At 39.1% G+C, this 8,752-nt stretch overlaps 1 protein-coding gene across 1 annotated transcript; it reads right to left on the reverse strand.

Annotated features, from left to right (window-relative positions):
• Positions 1-2,048: 2,048 nt before the first annotated feature.
• LOC135548645 (ras-related protein Rab-24-like) lies at positions 2,049-8,296 on the reverse strand. Its single transcript, XM_064978456.1, has 9 exons — positions 7,911-8,296; positions 7,038-7,224; positions 6,829-6,897; positions 6,553-6,631; positions 6,014-6,081; positions 5,808-5,907; positions 5,579-5,629; positions 5,399-5,458; positions 2,049-5,226 (listed from the first exon to the last, which is right to left on the reverse strand). Exons 2-9 carry the CDS (start codon positions 7,149-7,151, stop codon positions 5,162-5,164), a joined length of 606 nt encoding a protein of 201 aa, XP_064834528.1. The 5' UTR covers positions 7,152-7,224; positions 7,911-8,296; the 3' UTR covers positions 2,049-5,161.
• Positions 8,297-8,752: the final 456 nt, after the last annotated feature.

Here is an 8,752-nt window from a genome sequence, read left to right on the forward strand (position 1 = left end):
CATCGAGCAGATAATAGTAGACTACGATAGCACAGTAAGAGGAGGTCGAGGGTCATTTCTGGTCACATCACATGAGTCAGAAATCGGTAGAGTAGGGAGACGAAACTCCCAACTATCACCACAGTACTTTGGAACTTGTGATACGATAATGAGCCGTATATCTTTTTCTACATGGTCAGTTACCCCTCCGTCCTCTATGAAGGGTTATCGGATAATGCACAAAGAGTTGGGAGGCTGTATCACTGTTTATATACATTCATACACATGTAACAAAGCTTCTTTTTTTTGCTGTTATGCTTCTTAGCTTTTGACTTCCTTCCCTCTCTGCCTTATTCAGACATGTGTAATTAATCTGTTCAAAATGTAACCGTTGAGAGTTCAATAATATCCTTCTGCCTTGTGAGGAGATTGAAAGGTGTTGTATTTCTTTGTACATAATAAAGAAAAAGCTAAGTTGCAATCACATGATCTGAACGTTTTTCTTCAACTGGTTTTGGCATTTTGATTTTGGACCGAGTTTGTATTGTTATTTTTCAGAAGGTACATATAAGTTAAAAGCAATCTTACTGTAATAACAATTAACAAATGATTGCATTGGGTTGGGGTAGATAATAATCCACATTAGAGGTGCTTATGTTATAGCAACTGGCTTTAGCAGTTGTTTTTAGTTTTAGCTCAGTGTACTGTTAGCCTTGTTAATAAAACTGACCGCTGTGCTCACCCCTGTTTCACCTCATATGTTGCTTGGAAGTTTTCATAAACCTTAGGCAAATACATTTAAACTCGGTTTTTCATAATTCCTAGTAAAAAATCCCTGTTTTAGGTCAGTTAGGATCACCACTTTATTTTAAGAATGTGACGTCTGAATAATAGTAGAGAATGATTTATTTTATTTCTTTCATCACATTCCCAATGGGTCAGAAATTTACATACACTCAATTAGTATTTGGTAGCAGTGCCTTTAAATTGTTTAACTTGGGTCAAATGTTTCAGGTAGCCTTCCACAAGCTTCCCATAATAAATTGGGTAAATTTTTGTCCATTCCTCCTGACAGAGCTGGTGTAACCGAGTCAGGTTTGTAGGCCTCCTTACTCGCACACGCTTTTTCAGTTCTGCCCACAATTTTTCTATAGGATTGACGTCAAGGCTTTGTGAATGGCCACTCTAATACCTTGACTTTGTTGTCCTTAAGCCATTTTGCCACAACTTTGGAAGTATGCTTGGGGTCAATGTCCTTTTGGAAGACTCATTTGCTACCAAGCTTTAACTTCCTGACTGATGTCTTGAGATGTTGCTTCAATATATCCACATAATTTACTTGCCTCATGAAGCCATCTATTTTGTGAAGTGCACCAGTTCCTCCTGCAGCAAAGCACCCACATTATGCTGCCACCCCCGTGCTTCACGGTTGGGATGGTGTTCTTCGGCTTGCAAGCCTCCCCCTTTTTTCTCCAAACATAACGATGGTCATTATGGCCAAACAGTTCCATTTTTGTTTTATCAGACCAGAGGACATTTCTCCAAAAAGTACAATCTTTGTCCCCATGTGCAGTTGTAAACTGTAGTCTGGCTTTTTATGGCAGTTTTGTAGCAGTGGTTTCTTCCTTGCTGAGCGGCCTTTCAGGTTACGTCGATATAAGACTCGTTTTACTGTGGATATAGAAACTTTTATAACATAACATAATTTTCTGGAATTTTCCCAGCTGTTTAAAGGCACAGTCAACTTAGTGTATGTAAACTTCTGACCCACTGGAATTGTGATACAGTGAATTATAAGTGAAATAATCTGTAAACAATTGTTGGAAAAATTACTTGTGTCATGCACAAAGTAGATGTCCTAACCGACTTGCCAAAACTATAGTTTGTTAACAAGAAATCTCTGGAGTGGTTGAAAAATTAGTTTTAATGACTCCAACCTAAGTGTATGTAAACTTCCGACTTCAACTGTATCTGATATAGTGAAGTTAAACAATATTGCGTGCAGCGGTCAGTCTGGTTGACCAGGCTAATGTACCGTAAGTGTCACACAGACACACTAACAAAGAGACTTGCAGGAATGGAATCTTTATTTTTCCAATTTACAACATGCTAGAAAACACAGTCACTGGAGTCCACACAATGAATGATCATATCAGCAGACTCTGTGGACCTGTAGTGTTGGAAATATATGCATGTTATCTACAAGGCCTCAGACAGATGTGGGACTGCAAACAACCTCTGGCTTCATGCTTGTACACATTGCACCTTCTAATAAGACTCCTGTAAACCATTCAGAAAATGAAATATGTGAACTATCCCTCTTTCTCAGGCACCAGGTCTGCGTCCTTGGGGAGTGACAACATAGAAGATGCTGCATGTGTAAACAATAATGGAGCCTGCTATACACCGCTAATGATGGATATGTGATTCATTACTCAAGGGAAAACCAGCCTGTGGGCCCATTGCTGCTGCTTACTACTAGTCTCCTACATGCACAACTTCAGTGGGACTGAGAAAAAACCTCATTTATCTTTGCACTCAAATTCAATAGTAGTTCTAACTAAGCTAATTTGAACACACACTGGTAAAAATCTAGTAAAATTCAGCCATTAGCTAGACTGTCTCAAAAGGTCAAAGGTGTCTCAAAGTGTAAACATTAACAATACATTCACAGAAAGTTTAAACTTCCCATTGTGTGTGAAGTAACAACAATGGTCAGCCACGGTTTGACGAGGTGTCTGTAAAACATTAAGTTAGTGACTTGCTGGATATTAAATACATTAGCTACACATAGCTGTCTGTATATAGGGTTTCTTTTTGCAATGGCATTATCTAGTACGTTTAGCCATGGCGACGTAACTCTCTTATTACAACATTTACCCATAAACTTTTTCCTGTGTTGGTGCATTCCATATACGTTCAACTGTATGAGAGCTTATGACAACAGAAAAAGATATGTTACATGACAATAAATGTGCAGGTACATAGTATGGCAAGTCCATTGCAACCTGGAGTAGACAATGAAAATAGTCTATAGTCTAAAGCCCCAAAACCCACAAACTGAAATCAAGTACTTAAAAAGCACACTCACTCAAGGCATTTGATTATGGGATAAAAGCTATACATGTCATTGGCATAATTAATTTATATAAGGGAAAGTTTGAGATTTACTGGGGTGGGGTGGCCCAAAATAGGGGTGTCGTCTAACATTTTTTCTTTCTTTCTTTTTGCTTTTGGGAGGGTTGTTTTTATTGGGCACAGGAGAGGGTAGTGTGCTGTTTCCCTGGTTTACATTCGTCCCTTTGCAGGTTTTACTATATAATTTCTTCCATCGTGGACAAATGTCCTCATCCGCTTGCATGCGCCTCCCTTATATCAAGTTGCTTTGGTACTTCTCTTATGCACTATGCTTTTCCGTGAGCTACATTTACTATACCACAGGTCAGTAAAATATGTAAAATATACCAGTCTATCCTGCCTTCTATCCACCATTCATAGTGACAATAGCGCTCGGTGGATCATTGGTCCAGATCTACAATAAGCTGACTAGCATCATACCACAGATAAAATCATTCAAATTTGCAACAATTTTCACTATCAGCAAAGAGGCCAGGCGCATGAAAGAACTGTGAAGAAATGAGACACGCAACTCAAAAAGCTCCCCATGTCATCTGGTTCTGGGACAATTATGTTTCAATTATCCTATATAGATTAGCCTATAACACCACAATGCAATGAGATATTGCATTATTGTTTTCAAGTACAAAATTCAACTCTAGGCTATAAACTGCAGTGAAAATGTTATTTAAATAATGGTGTGATTTGAATGTTTCATTCCATTTGGATCACTTGTGGGTCTTCTCACCTGTTAATAAGGTATAGAAAGGCAGAGTAGCAGGCCAGTTTGGCTGTATTTTAAGTTCTGATACTGATATGCATTGTCTGTTGCGGATCATCATTCTCCCAAGTCATTCTATAATAAAAATGTGGCCAAATATGCTCCCAGCAGGCCATTATTAAGGAAAGCTTAACGCGTGCTCTGCCTCAAGAGATCCATCCCAGCGGCTAGTCCTCACGCACCTAGAACCTAACGCTTCAATGTAGCCTAAATATTTGTCATTTAACTTCTTAAAATGTATTGATTTTTATGTGTGGCATAAACACAACCAGTCACAATGTTTTAATCAAAAGTAGGCTACCTGCGCACGTTCGTCCTAAATGTAATTCCAGCATCCAAACTGTGCAGCAGCCATTTGATGAATGGAAAGAGACATATGTTTAACACCAAAAAGTGTAATGACATTTGGAGACTGCCAAGCCAAGCCTTCGATACTGGGTAGGCCTGCAAGGTAGGGCAGGATCTAGGCCTATTTTCTGTTTGTCGAGATTGACAGTATATTTCATTGTAGTGTTGAAAACACAAACCATGAACTTGAAGCACCTGAAATGGGTATGCTTTGCATATGGGTTGTGTGGTGCATTGAAATTAGAGTTCTAGCTAGCTGAGCATTGTCTGCAGCCGGCTCTGATCGTAGTGCATCGACTGTGCAACAAAACCATGCTGAAGTGGCAAAGTCGATATCCACATTTATATCCACAGTTATTGTTATTTGTCGTCGTACATTTTTTTCCTGACACCTCGAGTTGGACACTCTAACCCCCCCCCCCGACCCAGTAAACTTTGAACAGTCCCTAAATGGCCCTATACACCTCTATCCAACTACATAAACGCAGTGACAGAGTGGTTGTCACACATAGTTCTACGTATATTTGTTTGGCAAAAATTTGGGAATGGATCGTATGCGATGCTCCGTTGCTCTGTTTGCATGAAGTGTGTAGCGGCATTAAGGTGAGTTGATAGACACTAAGGAAAACAAGGCTTTTTGAAAAGTGGGGTTGAAGTGCTATTTCTTTGTCTGCTTCATTCCGATATCCCCCTTGGCAGGTATTTTGTCCTGAGAGAGGGGAAGTTCAATCATTATGAGCACTCCTTTAAATGCAGTGAGCATTTAGCCTTCTATGGCACAACTGAAAAAAGCAATAAAAAAAACACAGTACTGCTTGGACTCCTCTCTTTCTTTCTCTGATTTTAAATTAACAGGCTCCAGGTGGGATGTCTAGCATCCATCCAACATTTCCAGGTTGGTTTTAGGGCAAGTGACTGCTGTCTACCAGTAAAGGTTTAATTGTGGCAGCAGGAATAGAAATAAGAGTCCTTCTTCTGACCCAAGTCAATACCTGTCTCTTCTGTAAAGAGAGAGCAGAGAAGTATCAACCATACCTATTCAGGAGAGCAATAATTCACCACAATAGAGATTGAGAATGATAATTCATGACAGTAATACTACTATTGCAGACTAAATGTGCACTGACAGCTAAACTATAGAAGCAATATCTAAGAAGAGAGCCAAAGTCTCACCGGTCATGAATTGGAAGGAGATGCTATTAAAGTCCTCTGCAACTTTTTGGAACAGCTCATCTGGAATGTGGTTAAAAGAGAATATGAGTCTACTGCTGCAATGAATAATTTGGGGAAATTTAGCTTTATGAGACTATACACTAGATTTGAAATGAACTGACCATATGAGGTGTCACTTACCCACGTTGTTGCCTGTTTTACTGGATGTTTCAAAATGCTGAGCCCCAATCTCTGTAGATGAGAATGTTGAAAGAATAAACATAAATTACTCTAAAACAGCCAGTCCTTATACTAATCTGCCAGTGTAAAAAGGGCTTTATAAATAGATTTGATTGATTGATGTCTGGTAAGACACTCAGACTCCATGATTAAGTGGGAGTTAGTGATGATGATTATCATAGCAATTTACCATCAGCAAAGTCCTGAACATCATGGTAGTCTACTTGCCGCAGGCCACGATCACTCTCAATCAGGTCAACCTTTGTGCCACACAGGTATATCTTGCAGTGCTTCAATGGAGGTCATAGAGGAAATTGTGAGCAGTTACATAGGATACTTTACAGGGCAATACCCATCATGGAAAGTGAGTTGTGTTTTTATAAAAGGGTCTCTAACCTCTTCACAGTTTTGCACTTCCTTCACCCAGAATTTAGCTCGCTGGAAACTGCTGGTGTCTGTCAAATCTACAGGAGGGAAAGTCACACAAATAAAGATCAATGAAAACACAAAACTTGACTAAAACATGATATGTTTTCATAGTTATAAAAGTATATTCTGTATTACTATTACTAGATAGTACTGTTGCAATGTAAATCAGCCCATAAAAACCACACTAAAAACAGAACCAGCTACAACCAAAAAAGAAACAGAACAAACTGAGTCATCAACTGTGGTAAATGCCTCATCAGATATTTTCCAAACCATGAAAATTCCCCCAATGAGGGTTATATGAGTGGAGGACACGTGAGCACAATTCACAACATGCAGAGACGTTAATTGCTCTCAACAAGAATTTCCTCAATGAAACATTTTGGATATAAGAACTCCATAGTAGCAAAATAAAAATAAAACGTCAACAATGACAAAAAAGTAAACAATAATAAACCTAGACAGAGTGCTCCTGACAGTGTCATTCCATGGGGATTAGGATTTACCATAGCAGACAATGGCAGCCCTGGCTCCTCTGTAGTAGATTCTACTCATAGCCTCGTAGCGCTCTGATCCAGCCGTGTCCTGGGTTGCAGAGAAGGAATCACTTATAGTGATCCACACATAGCCAGTAGCTACCCCATATCAAGCTATGATGGATTCATTAATTTATTTTCCAGGGATTATAATTCACATGACAGTGCCATAAGGCGTATGGAGACTCATGCAAATGTATTTGCCATTGTAATTTACGTAGGATGACATCAGTCATCATCACTCACCCATATTCCCAAGGTAACCACCTTGTCTCCCACCTGGATTGGTTTGGCAACAAATGCAGCCCCAATAGTCTATTGAAGAAAGACAGATTGCAAGAAAAAAAATGTAGCAAGTCAAATATTGAGAAAGAATCTTCACACAAAAGCAGAGAGAGCCTCCCACACATCCAGTTGGAATCACACACTGTCCTAGGAAATTAATTGATACTCACGTTCTGGTAGGGACCGACGAGAAAGCGATGGTGGACATATCTCTCTACAAGGCTGGTCTTACCTACACTCTCCTTCCCAAGCATAACTACTTTGGCATCCACACGCATTGTCATACTGCACAGGACCAAGATGAGATAGGAGAGGAGGAGCAGGAGCAGGAGAGGGGTAGACCAGGATGCTGAAAAGCTGTGAAACAGAAAGAGAGACAATACAATTCGTATTTTATTCAGCAGCAAGTAGCTAGTAAGATTAAGTTGGGCCTGTAAACCCATGCTGCGTGAAGAAACAAAACTGCTGTAAAATGTGGTATTAAACTGTCTGTTCAAGCTTGGTCCCTAATGTAATCTCCAATTGAAAATAACTTCTTTTTTTTAAGTGATACTCAATTTAATGGGTGGCAGCCACCCAACGCACCAACAGAATGACGGGTTAATCTGATAGTCGGAACTAGGAAACTGACATTTCCGATTTACTAACAGGTTGTAGTTATACACGTGCCGCATTGAACCAGTTAGCCAGTCAGACATCTCCGAGTTTCTTAGTTCAAACTAGTATGTGAACGCGCCAACTGTTTCATAAATTGCGAAAGCAGAATTTGTTCCAAGAGAGCAGCATACATTTCATGTCATTACACTGGTGGCTCCTGTCAACAATTTCCAAGAAGTTCAAATGGGCATGGGTGTGTAGCAACAACAAAATGGTACACACAATTAGCAGACCTGAAAGATGACACAAAATGCGAATTAACTGTTCGCTAGCTAGCTTGACAGTTGCAATAGTATTATTAGCTAGCTAGCCAACGTTTGCCATCAAACGTTACATTAGCTAATGATGACTTGCTAGGTAACGTTTTCTAAAACCAAAACACTTACCTGCTTGGCAAACTCAGCTAAATGTGTTCCAATTGAAGAATGAGAACCGAGTCGGATTAAACTAAACTAAATGTAATAGCTAGCTCTTATGTGAACATTTCGTTACAGTTAAAGTTAGCTATCTAACTAGCTGGCTAGCCAGTGTTTGAGCCACTCGAGGTTGCTCTTGATGTTGTCAGCTTACGCAACGTCAATTGTACTACAAACTAAAATTACAAGCAACAGAAAGATCCCTAACACGTACTGTATATTGTCTATGACATTGCTATGCCGTATGGCAAATCTTACTCGACATGCATTTCTGGCAGGCTCAGCCTCATTCGTTAGCTTGCAAGAGGCTTTGTTATGGGGAACTACTTAGAGGAGAGACATTCTACAGAAGAAATAAAGGTTAATAAATAAATAAATATACAGGATGTGATGTCATTTAATCACCATTACGATGACGTCGTATTCAAAGTCCCCCTTTTTTAACACAAAATGGTTCAAATCATTTTAATTACAGTTAAATGCTGTTTGATATATATATCAAATTTTTAAAAAAAACATGCCCAACTCACCAGGCAATATGATCATTCTTCAATGAATTACGGTCATATGAGTTGCTCCCAAAATTCTGATTTGAATGTATTTATGCTTTGAACATTTTATATAAAATAGATGAATATGTGAAATATGCATCAAATTGGTGTAATACATTTCTCAAAACTACAGTTCCAACACAAAGCCCATTGATCATTATTTATTGTAGTTCCTGTCTCTCATCATCATTGAACCTCTGCTAGCTAGCTACATGTCAATTATTAGTTTAGAATAGCAACGCCGATTGAATATAATGATTA

The sequence above is a fragment of the Oncorhynchus masou genome, chromosome 11 (assembly GCF_036934945.1).
Source record: "Oncorhynchus masou masou isolate Uvic2021 chromosome 11, UVic_Omas_1.1, whole genome shotgun sequence".
Taxonomy (NCBI): domain Eukaryota; kingdom Metazoa; phylum Chordata; class Actinopteri; order Salmoniformes; family Salmonidae; genus Oncorhynchus; species Oncorhynchus masou.

Bases quoted from the DNA above. Each gene is read 5' to 3' on its own strand.
- LOC135548645 (XM_064978456.1), bottom strand. From the start codon at position 7,151: ATGACAATGCGTGTGGATGCCAAAGTAGTTATGCTTGGGAAGGAGAGT. The intron at 6,898-7,037 runs GTGAGTATCAAT...TTTCTTCAATAG, and splicing joins TCGTCGGTCCCTACCAGAAC to ACTATTGGGGCTGCATTTGT. The intron at 6,632-6,828 runs GTGAGTGATGAT...TCTGCAACCCAG, and splicing joins TGGTTACCTTGGGAATATGG to GACACGGCTGGATCAGAGCG.